Below are 20,047 nucleotides of genomic sequence, written 5' to 3' on the forward strand. Positions count from 1 at the left end.
GCAGGAAGCTTGGACAGTTATCCCCATTATGGGGTATTGTGTGTAGATTGATGAGAGGGAAAAACGATTTAATCAATTTTAGAATAAGGCTGTAACGTGACAAAATGTGGAAAAAGTCAAGGGATCTGAATACTTTCCGAATGCACTGTATGTCTTAGCCTAACCACCGGCAGCTCAAGCTGTTGGGACATTCCCTAGCCATTCATCATTAATTCTTCTTTCTGCAAGAATGGGGGATTTGATTTGGGCAAACTGTAAAATGATGGGCTTTGTTGATGACCAGTCATCCATACCTTCCAGATAACTCAAAATAATAACCACAGTGCAGTCTCACCTCACTCTTTCTTATTCACGTCCAGTCAGCATTTTAAAATGAATGGCTCATAGATTGATGTAAAAAAAAATGCCTCTTTGGGCTCCAACCCCTCAAGGCAAGCATCATGTTATAAACTCCTATTTGAGCTTTGGGCCTCCTTTGGTTTAGTTTGGTTCAGAAAAATCATGTAAGTCCATCTGCCTTCTAGCCTGGTCAACGATCCAACGATATCTGCTTTAGCCAACTCCTCTGGCTGTCATTGCCTTAACATAGCCTACATATTAGAGACAATGGCTTAAAGATCTGGAAGCATGCTATACCCTCGCTAGCTAGCTAGCATTACATTCCCTATGGACCTGTACACTGATCGTAAAAGAGAAGAAATGTCTCTGTCTACTGGTGAAATACACTCATTACAACTCTAAAAGACTGCAGTGGACTGCTGAGCTGGGGCACAGAATATAAAATAATGTTGTGTAATATCGCATTAGTCTAATATATTGTATTTTTTTAACGAACTACAATAACTTTTCTCCAGTCCAGGCATTCTGTTCCAGTCCATATTTGGGGGGTGTTTTCAGGGACAGGCAGTCGTGCACGAAGACAGCCGCCCAGATTATTTTTGACCAATGGCGTCCTGTACACAAGCCTCATTACTATTACAAAGATTTTTTTTAACTGAGATTATCTCTGTGAATCACTTCCGGGTTTTATCAACGTAATGACATGATTAAAAAAATAATTGTACACAGTTTATATTTTCATAGAGTAAATGTTGCATACTTTGTCAGCTCTCCTTCCTATGGCTATTTGCGAAGAAGCCAATGTTGTTTTCTATGTCCGCATGGCATGCATACAGTAGTATCATGGGACTGTCAAATTACTTTGTATCTTCGTCTCTTTATACAATCTTTGATCGCTCCTCCCTCCTTCTGGTCGACCAGCCCAGTAAAAAAGGGAACTCGTTTCGGAAAGAGAACCAGTTTAGTAGACAATTTAGTTGAACGCGCCATAGTTTAAAAACACTTAGCGCGGAAGGAAGCCCCCAGTACCGGCTCGAAGGTGTTACCGGCACGGTTCAATCACCGATCATGATGGATATTCGAAAGCGTCCCAGAGAAGATTTGCCGAATTCTAGTAGTAGTGATCAGTTCAAAACCCCGGAGAAGCGGGTTTATGAGGCGGCGTGGCAGGACTTCGGGAAGTGGGGTGTCGAGGACGTTTGTAGATACCTGCGTCAAGAAGGTCACTGGACATGGGAGGATACATTCAGAGGTTCGTTTGTTTTGATCAGCGTTTTTGCATATCTTCGCTATCTAACTACACATATTTGATTGAACAAGCTTGGCTTGAAACGTGTCTTGAAAGCTTGAAACTAAATTGTGTTCCGTGGACGTGAGGGGGTCAAGAGCACCCAGAAAGACTACATTGTCCTTTGAACTACAGTACCTTAACTAGACTAACAAGTTCTTATCGCTTTAACTACGCACACACGGTTCTGGTTTAATGCCATGCAATTGACCTGTGACATTTTATTCTCATTGTGCATGTTTACACATCGTTAATGACTGACGCACACACAGGAAAGATGACCTGTTATTTTTTTTATTTTTTTTCCCCACACAGAGCAAAAGATGACAGGAGTGGGGTTACGATACCTCACAGAGACACTTCTGGATAAAATGGGTATAGGGTAGGTGTGGTGTTATGTTGGGTGTGGTGGTGGTATGCAAATCTTCAGTGGCATGGCAATCAAATGTGCACCGGGCCCTCTAATAACCTTGGTTGATTTGTGACATGTTTTTCAGTCAATGCCTCGGGTTGTGTTGTTTGTGCTTTTATGATTATGAAGTTGAACACACTCTCTCTCTCTCCTCCTCCTCAGGCCTCTAGGCACCCGGCTGCAGATCCTGCACAGTCTGAGGAAGCTGTGGCAGATGGCAGCAGAGACCATCAAGGTAACACAGACTGCACAACTAACCTCTGTTATCCTCCTCAAAGGCTAAAGAGAGGGAATGAAAGACAAAATGAGGGAGACATATGTGTGAAATTACGTATTTACCTGCTTCGTTTAATATTAATAGTTAACAATTATTCTTAACATTGGTCAAGAGAATTTCATAACTTGCAATACTGTGCTTGAGAAAGGATGGGTTCCCCCCCTCTCTTCTTTCTGCAGCTGGTCTGGGAATATCGTCAAGGACATCCTGTTATTGTTTCCAACCTTCTGGGCTTCTGTTCAACTTGGTCACACGGCATAAGACAAATGCCCTCTGAGAGTGACCGCAGTGTCTCAGTCATCCTGTTCTTCTCATATCTTTCAAGGGCACAGCTGTGTGGAGATATGAGATGAACAGAGGCTGGCTTGAACAGAGAGGAGTACGTTATAATGTTATCACTTGTTTGTGCGCAATGACCCGATACACACAGCCACAGGAAGAAAACAAGATAGTGTACTGATCTGCTGGGGAGGGGTGGAACCAGCCATGACTAAGAGTTTTTTTAATTTAACAAGGCAAGTCAGTTAAGAACAAATTCTTATTTACAATGATGGCCTACTGGGGAACAGTGGGTTAACTGCCTTGTTCAGGGGCAGAACGACAGATTTTTAGCTTGTCCGCTCAGGGATTTGATCCAGCAACCTTTTGGTTACTGGCCCAATGCTCTAACCACTAGGCTACTGCTGCCCTTATATAAGACATCAGCATTTCCTGTATTGTCAGGCTCTCAAGATATGTACCGTCATCTATTCCAGAGAGAGAAAAAGAGGAAGTCTATTAGTATAGTCAGTAAGAGTATCAGCAATAACGTGTTTTATTGTCTCCTGTAGGTGTTTAATGACCCCATCCATGGCCATGTAGAGATGCATCCTCTGCTGGTCCGTATCATGGACACCCCTCAGTTCCAGAGGCTCCGCCACATCAAGCAGCTGGGAGGAGCGTACTTTGTCTTCCCTGGGGCCTCCCACAACCGCTTCGAACACTCCATAGGGTATGATTGTGGGTGCTTGAGTACTCCATAGGGCAGGGGTGGGCAATCATTTCGTCTTGAGGGCCACGTGAGGGCCACGTTGGGCCGCCCAAAATGAATAACCCCTCCCTTAAGCAAAAATAAAACATATTTTTAACTCAAACCTCCCCTGGGCTTGATTGAATGGGATCTGGTCTGCGGGCTGTATGTTGCCCACCCCTGCCATAGGGTAGTATTATGTGTATTATGTGTGCTTGAGCACTCCATAGGGCAGGAGTTCTCAAAGTGTGGTCCGTGGCCAGATTTCAGAATATACAGTGGCTTCAGAAAGTATTCACACCCATTCACTTTTTCCACATTTTGTTGTTTACCAAGTGGGATTAAAATGGATTGTCATTTTTTTGTGAATAGTTTACACATATACTCTAATGTCAAAGTGGAAGAAAAATGTGAACATTTGTAAAAAATAAAATGAACACATCTTGATCACAAGTATTCAATCCCTAGATTCAATACATGTTAATCACCTTTGGTGGCAATTTACAGCTGTGAGTCTTTCTGTTTCTAAGAGCTTTCCACACCTGGATTGTACGATATTTGCACAGAATTTATTTTTATTCTTTGGACTCTGTCAAGTTGGTTATTGATCATTGCTGGACAGCCATTTTCAAGTCTTGCCATTAGAATTTCATGCTGATTTTTAAGTCAGAACTGTAACTAGGCCACTCAGGGACATTCAATGTCGTCTTGGTAAGAAACTCCAGTGTAAGGTATATTTGGCCTTGTGTTTTAGGTTATTGTCCTGCTGAAAGGTGAATTTGTGTCTGTAGAAAGCAGACTGAACCAGGTTTTCCTCTAGAATTTGCCTGTGCTTAGCTATATTCAGTTTATTTTTATCATTAAAAAAACCTCCCTAGTCCTTGCAATGACAAATACCCATAACATGATGCAGCCACCACCATGCTTGAAAATATGTAGAGTTGTACTCTGTGTTGGATTTGCCCCAAACATAATGCTTTGTATTCAGGACAAAGTACATTTCTTTGCCACATTTTTGGCTGTTTTACTTTAGTGACTTACTGCAAGCAGGATGCGTTGTAGTATTTTTATTCAGGCTTCCTTCTTTTCACTCCATCAATTAGTTTAGTATTGTGGATCCATCCTCAGTTTTCTATCACAGCCATTAAACTCTAACTGTTTTAAAGTCACCATTGACCTCCTGGTGAATTCCCTTAGCGCTTTCCTTCCTCTCCGGCAACTGAGTTAGGAAGGACGCCTGTATCTTTGTAGTAACTGGGTGTAGTGACTGTTTTACTCATCTACAAGTAGGTGCCCTTGGTGAGGCATTGGAAAACCTCCCTGGTCTTTGTGGTTGAATCTGTTTTGAAATACATTGCTCGACTGAGGGACCTTATACATGCGTTCAGAAAGTATTCAGACCCGTTGACTTTTTCCACATTTTGTTACATTACAGCCTTATTCTAAAATAGATAGTTCTTTTTTTTTCAATCTACACACAATACCCAATAATGACAAAGCAATTCGTTCCAGTCACTGGCAGCAGAGAACTGGAAGGAAAGGCAAGTGGTGTTGGCTTTGGGGATGACCAGTGAGATATACCTGCTGGAGCGCGTGCTGCGGGTGGGTGTTGTTATCGTGACCAGTGAGCTAAGGCGGAGCTTTACCTAGCATAGACTTATAGATGACCTGGAGCCAGTGGGTCTGGCGACGAATATGTAGCGAGGGCCAGCCGACTAGAGCTTACAGGTTGCAGTGGTGGGTGGTATAAGGGGCTTTGGTAACAAAACGTATGGCACTGTGATAGACTGCATCCATTTTGCTGAGTAGAGTATTGGAAGCTATTTTGTAGATGCCATCGCTGAAGTCGGATCGGTAGGATAGTCAGTTTTACTAGGGTAAGTTTGGCGGCGTGAGTGAAGGAGGCTTTGTTGCGAAATAGAAAGCCGATTCTAGATTTAATTTTGGATTGGAGATGTTTAATATGAGTCTGGAAGGAGAGTTTACAGTCTAGCCAGACACCTAGATCGTTGTCCACATATTCTAAGTCAGAACCGTCCAGGGTAGTGATGGTGGGCGGATGCAGGCAGCGAATGGTTGAAAAGCATGCATTTGGTTTTACTAGCATTTAAGAGCAGTTGTAGGCCACGGAAGGAGTGTTGTATGGCATTGAAGCTCGTTTGGAGTTTAGTTAACACAGTGTCCAAAGAAGGACCGGAAGTATACAGAATGGTGATGTCAGCATAGAGCTGGATCAGGGAATCACCAGCAGCAAGAGCGACATCATTGATATATACAGAGAAAAGAGTCGGCCTGAGAATTGAACCCTGTGGTACCCCCATAGAGACTGCCAGAGGTCCGGACAACAGGCCCTCCGATTTAACACACTGATGGAGGCAAGAGTGTGCAAGGCGGTATTGATTGTGCCACTGTCTGTCACTCAAATGTTTCTCTTGACCTGTGCATCTACAATATATACTTTAATTCATAGGCTAGGTTGTAGCAACCTCCACGATGGGTATTGAAAGGATTTTGTAATATCTGTACATTATAGGAACACCTGTAATTACAAAAGTACCATGATGAATGTTTTGCTTGAGATTAAGAATCAGTGGTAGACACTTTGTAAGTGCATGAAGAGGTCACCTATACACAAGTCATATGCCTGTTTGTTGAAACTATACTTTCATTTCCTGTTCATACTATGTTCCAGTCTTTCTTCTGGTAGCACATGATCTCAATAGGAAGTAGAAGGATTGGAAAACGAACTGCAAATAACCATAAACGAAGCTCCGCCTAGCAGAAACATCTTTGTTAGCTACTATTAATTATGAGCTTATATGGTATTAAAGTTAAGGGACATCACCCTGGGCGGGGTGAACCTCAGTAAGGGATAAAAAGGGGAAACACCCTATTTTGAACTGAGTGTGTTACTTGCAAATTACTGTTAGTGTCTGCTCTGGGTTGCAATCCTTATTAAACAAACTAACCTCTGATCAAATAAGTTTCCGGTGGTCTCTTGTATGAACAGGGCAGAAATCCCTAACAGTACAGGGACAATTTGAGTATCATGTAGTAGCCTAAACTTATCGATGTTACACTGAGCTGGGTGAATGAAATATGAATGATAGTCATCCAATATGCTGTAATAGAAATAAGGTAGTGCTCATTAAAAAACTGCGTCCTCCCTCATCTTAAACGGCGCTGGAGTACTTATATAGTCAATTTACCTTAAGGGAAGCTTAGGTTCCACCCTTCTCCCAAAGTGTATAGGCTATGCTTACACCAATCATATGCTTTTAAATCCATAATGGGAAGTGTTCAAGTGCACACTTCTGGAAAAGCGTGGAGAATTGGGATTCAGCCTATGTGGTTTCAGAGGCCCTATCCTGCATTTAAAAGACAACAGAAACTGGCCTAGTTGCTTTTCAGACCCGAGCCCCTTCCCACCCCTGTGGTAGCCTGGCAGGTTTAATTGGTTGTACAATGATTATTCATTGGTTGTGTTGTGGTTGTGTTTTCAGGGTGGGCTACCTAGCAGGTCGGCTGGTCCAGGAGTTGAATGAGAGACAACCTGAGCTCCTCATCTCCAGTAGAGACATCCTGTGTGTCCAGATTGCTGGGCTCTGTCACGACCTGGGTGAGTCTCACTCCCTCCCTCCTTCCCTCCCTCCCTCTTTTCCAATCTTATTCTGTTGAATGTGATTTCTTTCCAGGTCATGGTCCTTTCTCTCACATGTTTGATAGGATGTTCATCCCCAAAATGTGTCCAAAGTCCAAGTGGAAGGTAAGACTACAGTCTGAATAACCTCCTCTTTCTTGTCATAGCATTCTCTCCTCATCTTCCTGTGTGGGCGTGAGAATGTCTGTGTCACATGTATATTTATGTGTGTGTTACAGCACGAGGAGGCGTCCCTTGCGATGTTTGACCACCTGGTGTCTGTGAATGCCTTAGAGCCGGTGATGAAGGATCATGGCCTGGTCCTACCTGATGACCTGGTCTTCATCAAGGAACAGATCGCGGGACCACAGAACACTGTCCCCCTCAGACAGGGGGTGAGTCAGGAACCCTGCCCCTCTCAGACGGGGGGTGAGTCAGGAACCCTGCCCCTCTCAGACGGGGGGGTGAGTCGGGAACCCTGCCCCTCTCAGACGGGGGGGTGAGTCGGGAACCCTGCCCCTCTCAGACGGGGGGGTGAGTCGGGAACCCTGCCCCTCTCAGACGGGGGGTGAGTCGGGAACCCTGCCCCTCTCAGACGGGGGGTGAGTCGGGAACCCTGCCCCTCTCAGACGGGGGGTGAGTCGGGAACCCTGCCCCTCTCAGACGGGGGGTGAGTCGGGAACCCTGCCCCTCTCAGACGGGGGGGTGAGTCGGGAACCCTGCCCCTCTCAGACGGGGGGTGAGTCGGGAACCCTGCCCCTCTCAGACGGGGGGTGAGTCGGGAACCCTGCCCCTCTCAGACGGGGGGGTGAGTCGGGAACCCTGCCCCTCTCAGACGGGGGGGTGAGTCGGGAACCCTGCCCCTCTCAGACGGGGGGGGTGAGTCGGGAACCCTGCCCCTCTCAGACGGGGGGGGTGAGTCGGGAACCCTGCCCCTCTCAGACGGGGGGGGTGAGTCGGGAACCCTGCCCCTCTCAGACGGGGGGGGTGAGTCGGGAACCCTGCCCCTCTCAGACGGGGGGGTGAGTCTTACCTCCCTAATCTTACATTTGCACACACTGTATATAGATTTTTTATTTTGTGTTATTGACTGTACTTTTGTTTATCCCATGTGTAACTGTTGTTTTTGTCGCGCTGCTTTATCTTGGCCAGGTCGCAGTTGTAAATGAGAACTTGTTCTCAACTGGCCTACCTGGTTAAATAAATACAATAAAAACTCTGGTTAAGTATCCCTTGAACTAATTTGGAGTTACTGTACATGCTCAGATTTCAAAGGATTAGTCTAATTCTGAGTCTGTTGTTGTCTTTCCACAGTGGCCTTATAAGGGTCGTCCAGAGGATAAGTCTTTCCTCTATGAGATTGTGGCCAACAAAATGAGCGGCATCGATGTGGACAAGTGGGACTACTTCGCTAGGTGAGTACCCCAGTTGGAGTTGATCTCTCTTATAAACCATCATCAGTTACTGGAGTAAGCTATATAGAGTATGTGTCGTAATACCCATAAAACCTAGCGGTCAAACGGAAATGGTTTCAATCATTTTTCCCATAGGGGATTTTATAAACACTTAAAATAAGGGCTGTGTTTCGTTCTGATAACTGTGTAAATCTCTCTAGGACAGGGTGACTTGTATCAATATATTTGCCTGTATTTAGAGCTAACTGTTGATAAGTCACCTTCTCCAAGAGATTTACATGGTTATCAAAACATCACACCAGGGTAAGCCTACAAGAAACACAGCCCTCATTTTAAGTGTTTCTAAAATCCCCTATGGGGAAAAATGATTGGAACCATTTCCTTGTTTGACCACTAGGTTTTATGGGTTATATGACCCCTCCACTGTGGGGCTCTATTAGAGATCTAACAATACATAGGACCACTGGTGTACACTACCGTTCAAAAGTTTGGGGTCACTTAGAAATGTCCTTTTTTTAAAGAAAAGCAAATAAAAATGTCCATTGAAATAATATCAAATTGATCAGAAATACAGTGTAGACATTGTTAATGTTGTAAATGACTATTGTAGCTGGAAACGGCTAATATTTAATGGAATATCTACATAGGCGTACAGAGGCCCATTATCAGCAACCATCACTCCTGTGTTCCATTGGACATTGTGCTAGCTAATCCAAGTTTATCATTTTAAAAGGCTAATTGATCATTAGAAAACCCTTTTGCAATTATGTTAGCACAGCTGAAAACTTTTGTTCTGATTAAAGAAGGCCAGTTTTATTGCTTTTTTTTAGACTAGTTGAGTTTCTGGAGCATCAGCATTTGTGGGTTTGATTACAGGCTCAATGTCCCCCAAAAAATGTTGTTCACCTTTTATTTAACCAGGTAGGTCAGTTGAACAAGTTCTCAACTGTGACCTGGCCAAGATAAAGCAAAGCAGTGCGACAAAAACAACAGAGTTGCACATAAACAAACGTACAGTCAATAACACAATAGATGTTTTCTATGTACAGTGTGTGCAAATGTAGAAGAGTAGGGAGGTAAGGCAATAAATAGTCCATAGAGGTGAAATCATTACAATTTAGCGTTAACACTGGAGTGATAGATGTGCAGATGATGATGTGCAAGTAGAGATACTGGGGTGCAAAAGAGCAGGAAGATAAATAACAATATGGGGATGAGGTAGTTGGGTGTGCTATTTACAGATGGGCTGTGTGCAGGTACAGTGATCGGTAAGCTGCTCTGACAGCTGATGCTTGAAGTTAGAGGATATAAGTCTCCAGCTTCAGTGATTTTTGCAATTCGTTCCAGTCATTGGCAGCAGAGAACTGGAAGGAAAGGCGGTCAAAGGAAGTGTTGGCTTTGGGGGTGACCAGTGAAATATACCTGCTAGAGCATGTGCTACGGGTGGGTGTTGCTATGGTGGGCAGGATGAGGCGGGGCTTTACCTAGGAAAGACTTATAGATGACCTGGAGCCAGTGGGTTTGGCGACAAAACGAATGGCGCTGTGATAGACTACATCCAGTTTGCAGAGTAGAGTGTTGGAGGCTATTTTGTAAATGATATCACCAAAGTCAAGAATTGGTAGGATAGTCAGTTTTACGAGGGTATGTTTGGCAGCATGCTTGAAGGAGGCTTTGTTGCGAATAGGAAGCCGATTCTAGATTTAATTTTAGATTGGAGATGTTTAATGTGAGTCTGGGAAGAGTTTACAGTCTAACCCGCACCTAGGTATTTGTAGTTGTCCACATATTCTAAGTCAGAACCGTTCAGAGTAGTGATGCTAGGCGGGCGGGCGGGTGCGGGCAGCAATCGGTTGAAGAGCATGCATTTAGTTTTACTAGCATTTAAGAGCAGTTGTAGGCCACGGAAGGAGTGTTGTATGGCATTGAAGCCCGTTTGGAGGTTTGCTAACACAGTGTCCAAAGAAGGGCCAGATGTATACAGAATGGTGTTGTCTGCGTAGAGGTGGATAAAAGAATCACCTGCAGCAAGAGCGATTATTTATATATCTCATTGATATATACAGGGAAAAGAGTCGGCCTGAGAATTGAACCCTGTGGCACCCCCATAGAGACTGCCTGAGATCCGGACAACAGGCCCTGTGATTTGACACACTGAACTCTATCTGAGAAGTAGTTAGTGAACCAGGCGAGCCAATCATTTGAGAAACCAAGTCTATTGAGTCTGCCGATAAGAATGCGGTGATTGACAGTCGAAAGCCTTGTCCAGGTCGATGAAGACGGCTGCACAGTACTGTCTTTTATCGATGGCGGTTATATCGTTTAGGACCTTGAGCATGGCTGAGGTGCACCTGTGACCAGCTCGGAAACCAGATTGCATAGTGGAGAAGGTACGGTGGGATTCGAAATGGTCGTTCATCTGTTTGTTAACTAGGTTTTTGAAGATTTTAGTAAGGCAGGGCAGGATGGATATGGGTCTGTATAATAGTTTGGGTCTAGAGTGTCTCCCCCTTTGAAGAGGGGGATGAGCGCAACAGCTATCCAATCTTTGGGGATCTCAGACGATACGAAATAGAGGTTGAACAGGCTAGTAATAGGGATTGCAATCATTTTGGCGGATAATTTTAGAAAGAGAGGGTCCAGATTGTCCGCATTCAGGGCTCCAACCACCCAATTTATAATTGGAAGAAAGTGCACTTTGGGCAGCTTTCCATCAATCTCTCTCTCCCTCTCTTTCTGTTTCAATTCTGTTTTATTTTAGAGCAGAGGAAATGAATACAAATGTACATTTTGTTTAGTGAGCTTTTATTATTATTATTATTATTATTTTTTTACTTAAATGACAACAGGAACATACAAACAATTACGTCAGGAGTATTACAACAGGACAGCAGTTTAAACACATTTAAACAAAATGGATACATAAAGAAAAGGATAACCCAGACTGAAGACCAAACCAACACTCTCTCTTTCCCTCCCCATAGGGACTGCTACCACCTGGGCATCCAAAATAACTTTGACTACCATCGCTTCCTCAAGTTTGCTCGTGTGTGTGAGGTAGATGGGAAGAAGCAGATCTGCACTAGAGAAAAGGTGAAGGCTTGGCCCTAGATTTCACCTCCCATTCATTCCTTTCATTGTTATGTTTTCATTCAACTTGAAGTAATGAGGTATTAGCCTACTTTATTGGTGATATAGACTAGGCCCAGCTATAGACTAGTGTCCTGTCTAGGGGGTGTACTTGTACATCAAGCTGCCTCACGCTACAGAATCAGAAGATGGGGCAGGAGCCTATGGGCCGCTCTGGCTCGGACAAGGTCACTTACGTTACCGGTGATATCCATGTGTGTTGTCCGCATTCAGGAAGTGGGTAATCTGTACGACATGTTCCACACACGCAACTACCTCCACAGAAAAGCCTACCAGCACAAAGTGGGACACATAATAGAGACAATGTAAGTGCTCTCACATCAACAGCTATTCATTCTACTGTTAAATATCTAGCTGACTTACAATCTCTTATATAGTCATACATTCAGGTGTTTTTCTGCTGTATGTTATGGGTTCAAAATTACATGTTTGATTTAAGTGCGTGTGTGCCTGTGTCTGTCTTGATTCAGGATCACAGAGGCCTTCGTCAAGGCAGAACCCTACATCCAGATTCAAGGTTCAGAGGGAAATATGTTCACCATCTCCACAGCAATATATGACATGGAGGCCTACACTAAACTCACTGGTCAGTTCAACCCCATAGAAATATAATATGTAGAATGGCTCTCTGGTCTTGTCTACTCACTCTCATTATATGGTTCAAACCTCTTTGGTTGTCAGGGTTTTATTCTCGGTGTCATGGCTGCCCTAACAGGCTGGGTTTGGTTTGCATGATTAACCTCTTCTCTTCCCACACTCCTTGTCTCTCCCCCCCCCCCCCCATGTAGACCATGTGTTTGAGCAGATCCTGTACTCTTCATCCTCTGAGCTGGCCGAGGCCAGAAAGATCCTCCAGAACATCACCTGCAGAAACCTCTACAAGAATGTGGGACAGACCCAAGCCAAGAAACGTGTGGAGGTCTCACAGGTGTGTGTGTGCATGTCTGGGGGATGGAGGGTGAATATCCTCCCATGGCTTTCTAGGTGAGCTTTTTTAGAAGATCCATATTATGTGCCTCTCATCCTCCTCTTCTCTCGCCCAGGAACAGCTCCTGAAATGGGCAAGTGAATTGGCGACGTGCAGGCCTGAGAGCGACCTCCAGGGCCTCACTCTAGAGCCAGGGGACTTTGTAGTCAATGTGAGTGTCCAGTCTTTTTACCTCAATCAGGGAACTGATCAAAGACAAAACATGTCACATAACATGCCCGTCTATAGATAACCCTTTATTACTGTTTGCGTTATTGGAAGTATGTCAATCAATAACATTTGTTTTTATAAAGCCCTTTTGACATCAGCAGTTGTCACAAAGTGTTTTACAGATACCCAGCCTAAAACTCTAAAGAGCAAGCAATGCTGATGTAGAAGCACAGTGGCTAGGAAAAACTCCCTAGAAAAGAAGAAACCTAGAGGAACCAGGCTCTGAGGGGTGGCCAGTCTTCTTCTGACTGTACCAGGTGGAGATTTAAGAGGACATATTTGCCATGAAGGCCAGATTAACCACCATTTTTTGGGGGCGGGTTATTAAACAACTAATTGACCAACGTTGGTTTAATTACTTGAATTCCATTTAGTTCTAGGTTTTTTGTGAGCCCAACACACTGTTTCTCTAGAGAGAAATCAAATCCTTCACAATTAAAAAGCTCAAATATTTTGTCATTATTTCATAATGCATTTAATGTTTTATAAAAATGACAGATATCGAAAACCGTAACACTTTTTTTAATAACCGAACCGACCTAGAAAAGCAGTAATCGCTCAGCACTACTCTCTTTGACTCTTTACCTATCTCTCTCTCTCCCGCCTTATCTCTGTCTGTTCCTCTTTTAATTCTCTTCATCAGATCATCAACATGGACTGGGGTATGAAGGAGAAGAACCCCATCAACAACATGCGTTTCTACTGTAAGAATACCCCAACCAAAACCACCCAGATCAGCAGGGACCAGGTCAATACTACAATGCACTCTCAAATCTTTTTAGAAATAGTCTGTTCTTTTTGGATCTTGAAAACATTATTTGACATGATTGTTCTCCCCTGTAGGTGTCTCAGATGCTGCCAGATCGGTTTGCTGAGCAGCTGATCAGGGTCTACTTTAAGAAGAGAGATGAGAAGACTGTGGAGGCAGCTAAGATGAACTTTGTCAAGTGGTGCATGGACAACAACTTCTCCAAGCCTCAGGTCAGGAGGCCTCTGTCTTTCATTTACTGTATGGATCTCTTTATCTCAAACTGTTAGCGTTGTGTGGGGAAGATGGCATTCGAGTGCAAGGCTAAGCCAGCTAGCTATGACCAGCTTACCTGCACCACACATAATCAATCAAAAAAATGCTTTTATAAAGTCATTTTTACATCAGCCGATGTCACAAAGTGCTTATACAAGAACCCAGCCTAAAACCCCAAACAGCAAGTAATGTAGATGTAGAAGCACGGTGGCTAGGAAAAACTCCCTACAAAGGCAGGAACCTAGGAAGATACCTAGAGAGGAACCAGGCTCCTAGGGGTGGCCAGTACTCTTCTGGCTGTGCCGGATTCATAGATGACCAGCAGGGTCTAATAATAATAATAATAATAATAATAATAATTCAGTGGTTGTAGAGGGTGCGACAGGTCAGCACCTCCATGAGTAAATGTCAGTTGGCTTTCAGAGCCGATCATTCAGAGTTAGACAGCAGGTGCGGTAGAGAGAGTCGAAAACAGCAGGTCCCGGGACAAGGTTGCATGTCCGGTGAACAGGACATGGTTCCATAGCCGCAGGCAGAACAGTTGAAACTGGAGCAGCAGCACGACCAGGTGGACTGCAGACAGCAAGGAGTCATCAGCCCAGGTAGTCCTGAGGTATGGTCCTTGGGCTCAGGTCCTCCGAGAAAAGAGAAAGAGAGAATTAGAGGTAGCATACAGGACACCGGATAAGACAGGAGAAATACTCCAGATATAACAGACTGACCCTAGCCCCCCGACACACACTATTGCAGCATAATTACTGGAGGCTGAGACAGGTGGGGTTGGGAGACCCTGTGGTCCCGTCCAACTATACCCCCAGACAGGGCCAACCAGGCAGGATATAACCCCACCCACTTTGCCAAAGCACAGCCCCCACAACACTAGAGGAATATCTTCAACCACCAACTTACTACCCTGAGACGAGGCCAAGTATAGCCCACGAAGATCTCCCACACGGCACGGACCCGAGGGGGGTGCCAAACCGGACAGGAAGATCACGTTAGAGACTCAACCCACTCAAGTGACGCACCCCTCCTAGGGATGGCATGGAAGAGCGCCAGTAAGCTAGTGACTCAGCCCCGTAATAGGGTTAGAGGCAGAGAATCCCAGTGGAGAGAGGGAGAACCGGCCAGGCAGAAACGGCAAGGGTGGTTCGTCGCTCCAGTGCCTTTCTGTTCACCTTCACACCCCTGGGTCAGACTACACTCAATCATAGGACCTGCTGATGAGATGAGTCTTCAGTAAAGACTTAAAGGTTGAGACTGAGTCTGCGTTTCTCACAAGGATAGGTAGACCATTCCATAAAAATGGAGCTCTATAGGAGAAAGCCCTGCCTCCAGCTGTTTGCTTAGAAATTCTAGGGACAATAAGGAGGCCTGCATCTTGTGACCGTAGCATACGTGTAGGTATGTATGGCAGGACCAAATCGGAGCGATGGATAGGAGCAAGCCCATGTAATGCTTTGTAGGTTAGCAGTAAAACCTTGAAATCAGCCCTAACTTTAACAGGAAGCCAGTGTAGAGAGGCTAGCATTGGAGTAATGTGATCACATTTTTTGGTTCTAGTCAAGATTCTAGCAGCCGTGTTTAGCACTAACTAAAGTTTGTTTAGTGCGTTAGCCGGAGAGTAGAGCATTGCAGTAGTCTAATCTAGAAGTGACAAAAGCATGGGTTCATTTGTCTGCATTTTTGGGTAAAGTTTCTGATTTTTGCAATGTTACTTAGATGGAAAAAAGCTGTCCTTGAAACAGTCTTGATATGTTCATCAAAAGAGAGATCAGGGTCCAGAGTAACGCCGAGGTCCTTTACAGTTTTATTTGAGATGAATTGTCAGATCCAACAGAAGATCTCTTTGTTTCTTGGGACCTAGAACTAACATCTCTTTTTTTTTTGTCCGAATTTAAAAGTAAAAAATTAAGTAAAAATAAGTAACTTCCTAATGTCTGAAACACAGGCTTCCATGGAGGGCAATTTTGGGGCTTCTCCATGTTTTATCGAAAATGTACAGCTGTGTCAAGTCCGCATAGCAGTGAAAGTTAACATTGTTTCCGAATGACATCACTAAAATGGAACCTTGAGGAACACCGAAACTTACAGTTGATTTGTCTGACGACAAACCATCCACAGAGATAAACTGATATCTTTCCGACAGATAAGATCTAAACCAGGCCAGAACTTGACCGTGTAGACCAATTTGGGTTTCCAGTCTCTACAAAAGTATGTGGTGATCGATGGTATCAAAAGCAGCACTAAGGTCTAGGAGCATGAGGACATATGCAGAGCCTCGGTCTGACACCATTAAAAGGTCATTTACCACCTTCGAGTGCAGTCAGTGTTATGATGGGGTCTAAAACCAGACTGAAGCGTTTTGTATACGTTGTTAGTTTACAGGAAGGCAGTGAGTTGCTGCGCAACAGATTATTATTTTTTTAATTGGGAGATTCGATATAGGCCGATAGTATTTCATATTTTCTGGGTCAAGGTTTGGCTTTTTCAAGAGAGGCTTTATTACTGCCACTTTTAGTGAGCTTGGTACACATCCGGTGGATAGAGAGCCGTTTATTATGTTCAACATAGGAGGGCCAAGCACAGGAAGCAGCTCTTTCAGTAGTTTAGTTGGAATAGGGTCCAATATGAAGCTTGAAGGTTTAGAGGCCATGTCTATTTTCATCAATGTGTCAAGAGATATAGTATTAAAAAACTTGAGTGTGTCCCTCCCTCTCCTGGCAGTGTTGTGAAGACTCAGGACAACTGAGCTTTGGAGAAATACAGAGATTTAAAGAGGAATCCGTCATTTGCTTTCTAATGATCATCTTACTTTTTCCACATTTTAAAATTGACTCTGGTATCTGTTTGTTTTCACGTTTGTTTAGGACGGAGATTCGATTGCACCGGAGCTCACCCCTCTGACGCGAAGCTGGGCCCACGATGATGAGAACCATGATGGAGCGGATATCCAGGGAGGAAGAAGCAGGGCTGCAGTCAACATTGGACAAGAGAAGGCAAAAGCCAGACTCTTTTAGGAGGATGAGAAAGAGGATCTGTCTGTTTACTTCTTATGGCAGTTGTCACCAATCCTGGTTCTGGAGAGCTACAGGGTATGCAAGGATTTGTTCCAACCCAGCACTAACACACCTGATTCAGCTATTCTAGGTTATAATGATTAATTGAGTAGCTGAATCAGTCGTGTTGATGCTGGGTTGGAACAAACCGTTGCATGCCCTAGTGCTCCCTAGGACTAGGGGTTGGGGACCAAAGATGGTGGATAAATGATGTCTTGCTCAGGCCATTTACCGTTGAAAAAGATTGTCATTGTTCTAGTCTTAAAGGAAAACTCCCCCCAAAATGCTGTTTTTTGTTGTTGTCATTAGTCCATTGTTGATACAGCACCAATTGTTTTGCATTTCAGCAATCAAGTTAAAGATATCTAACTTTCAGAAATACAGCCGGTATGATGCAAAACGAAGCATCATACCGGCTGTATTTCTGTATTTTGAAAGTTATGCAGTATATCTTGAACTTGATTGCTGAAATGCAAAACATTTTGGGAGTATATCAACAATGGTCTAATGAAACAAATACCAAAGTATAGTTTTTGGGATAGCAGCTGGGTCTGGTCTGCTTAGTTCATTGACTCTATATGAACCAGAGAGAATGAGGGAGTTGGAGATCAGTGTCCTTGGGCAACGTCCAGAAGAAGTCCTTTGGCTCAGGGTTCTGTTCTCTCAGGTCTGTTCCGGATTATATCATAGTCTTTATTTTATTCGCTTTTTATCTCGTTTCTATTTTAAGCATATGTTATAGGTTTTTAAGTGCGGTTATTTTGCCTTGTGCCGTTATCGGAGTCATTGTGGTATTGCATTGTACGAGAAGTGTGGGAGCATGTGAGTGTGAAAGTAGTTGCGCCAGGTTCCTCACTTTTCCCTGGCTATGCATCTTGATGTGCCACTATCATACAGGCATCTTTCAGATAGCCTAGCAGCAACTGTTACATATTCATCCAACCTGATGAAAGTTGTTCTCAAACCCTTTTTGGACAATCATGCTTGTTTTACATTGTAGCTGAATGTGTAATTGTTCCATGGTATTGTTTCACCATTTTGTCTTTCAGGACATTCTTTCTTATACGCATGGTTTCTACAAGGTTTTAGTTTATATATAGGCACCCACCATAGTTAACCTGGTCGTTGACATACGTACAGTAGGTTTGTTGAGGTAGGGGTTGACTAAAGCACATAAAGATCAGAGATCTGTCTACCGTATAGCTTGATTATTTTCCCAAAAGTTGGTCACTTGAACTGACAAACAGAGATGGGTCACAGTGTGCAGTGCGGTGTGGGTAGTGTTCTTAGTTATACATACACAATGCATGCGGTGTGTGATTCAGATCTGAAACTTTTTTTGGTTTTGATTCTCTGACATTGGTTTTGATTTTGAAAAGGGACTGTTTCTGATTAGTGTGGTGTTTTTCTAAGTGCTGCGTTATCACATTGTTTACATCCATGTTACCTACCTACCTGTCTACTGACTGGTATCATGTGTGAGTCTGGTTATCTTCATTTAAACAATATAAACACAACGTTTACCGTACAGTCTGCATCAAGATCAGTCCACTGCATCAAGATCAGTCCACAGCTGTTGGTCATTGATGGTATGTTTGTTGATTTAATTATGTGCTTCGTGCAATTTTTTTAATATTTATATAATATATATATTTATATAATATATTATATAATGAAAGACAAATTGTAGAGACAGTCTCACTGTTTGAGGGATTTTATGATACAGAGTGCAACTGTCAAAAGCTGTGAAATACAACTATTTTCTCTGCCTGGCTATCTGACTTCTGTTTTCTTAGAGCTCTGTGTAGATGTCTTTTAGCACAGGTCTGAGATCAGCATTCCCTCACTATATCCTCAACTTAACCATGCGAGGGGTGAACTCAAAGCTGACGTGATCAGTTCTGTGTCTTTGAACGTCATCCAGTGTTTCACATCTTTCTCCACTAGAGGGCGATACAGACGTCCCCTTTCCATAGAGGGGATTTTCTGTAAAGCAGAAACGGCTCTGGCAACAACCACATATCTAACTATGTATACAATACATGACTCACTGACAAAGGGATACACACACCGAAACATACACACACTTAGACAGTAATACCAGTCAGTCTAAGAATTTTGCAGGAAAGGATTGTCAAACTGTCCTGGCCCGAGTCTGCTGTGGAAATTACAATATTCTATTTCTGGTCGTAGTCACAGAGGAATGAACTTCTGTTGTTTGGACAGGAAAGTTATATTACAGGAAGTGGAGGTAAAAAGCTGCCCTGTTACACGCACATACTCTTCCATTGCACATCCTGTGGCACTGATTCTCAGAGCCAGCCGAGGTATACCCACCCCTCCCTCACACCACCACAAGGCCAACTGCCTGCTATAGTATTTTTATAATCTTCATCCTCCCTGACCTGTTGCTCCCCTTCTGGCGCCAGTGGTCTCAGCGCCCCCCCCCCCATCCCCCTGTCTCACACACAGACTCAGCCCCCGTATCCCCCTGTCTCACACACACCCCCCCCAGCCCCTCCATGGATAATTGAGACCAGCTGTTGCAAGGTGCCTTCCCTCCACCCCCCCCCCTCCTCCTCTAACCCCTCTGTTACCCTCCTGCTGCACTTGCCTCTCTGGCAGATTGGATTGGTATTTGTAGACCCCTCCTTGCTTTTCCAACACAAACACAATCCTCCCATTCCATAGGCCTCTAACTGTGCTTGTCAATACCCATCAATTGTGATGATTGATTTAAAAATGTGATTGAATTACCTGCATACTTGTATGAGAGGCTGCTTTCTATGTGTTTGTCATTGAAACTCACATAAACCAATATTAGACATTACTGATTTACACTCACTCACAAACACACACTGGGGGTGAAGATATGGGGAGCTGATCTCCTCAAGCCCTGACACAAATGGGCCAATGGTGGGAAAAAGCTAGCCCAGCCGACACTGAAAGGAATGGGGGGTTTTGTATTCCTGCACATGACTCTATCCCAGCTGGTCCTATGGGGTCATAGCTACTGTGTGTGTGTGTCATGGCCTCTCATTGGGGGGTGAGACGTTGCGGCTCCAGACCCCCATGGTAGGATTGCTCAGGGAGTCTGCAGGGACCCTGCTACTTTGATGCCTCCACCCCCTGCCAGGACGTTAATGAGGGGCTGTGGAGGATCTGACTAGAGCAGTGATGGTTGTGTATGTGATACAGAGAGAGAGAGAGAAATAGGAGTATAGTTGTGGAGAATA

The 20,047-nt window shown here is 44.0% G+C and overlaps 1 protein-coding gene across 2 annotated transcripts; it reads left to right on the forward strand.

Moving 5' to 3' along the window:
* The first annotated feature begins 1,242 nt into the window (after positions 1-1,242).
* Positions 1,243-18,585, forward strand: LOC106566563 (SAM domain and HD domain 1). Of its 2 annotated transcripts, none has more exons than XM_014134687.2 (16): positions 1,243-1,591; positions 1,943-2,009; positions 2,202-2,274; positions 3,147-3,307; positions 6,829-6,944; positions 7,021-7,091; positions 7,205-7,360; positions 8,280-8,380; positions 11,365-11,473; positions 11,744-11,835; positions 12,001-12,116; positions 12,319-12,458; positions 12,580-12,669; positions 13,372-13,476; positions 13,572-13,709; positions 16,623-18,585. In XM_014134687.2, exons 1-16 carry the CDS (start codon positions 1,408-1,410, stop codon positions 16,770-16,772), a joined length of 1,869 nt encoding a protein of 622 aa, XP_013990162.2. In that variant the 5' UTR covers positions 1,243-1,407; the 3' UTR covers positions 16,773-18,585. The 2 variants fall into 2 exon arrangements, with proteins under 2 accessions (XP_013990162.2, XP_013990161.1); XM_014134686.2 differs by having other exon boundaries at positions 1,245-1,591; positions 12,574-12,669.
* Positions 18,586-20,047: the final 1,462 nt, after the last annotated feature.

Source organism: Salmo salar, chromosome ssa13 (genome assembly GCF_905237065.1).
Source record: "Salmo salar chromosome ssa13, Ssal_v3.1, whole genome shotgun sequence".
NCBI classification, from domain to species: domain Eukaryota; kingdom Metazoa; phylum Chordata; class Actinopteri; order Salmoniformes; family Salmonidae; genus Salmo; species Salmo salar.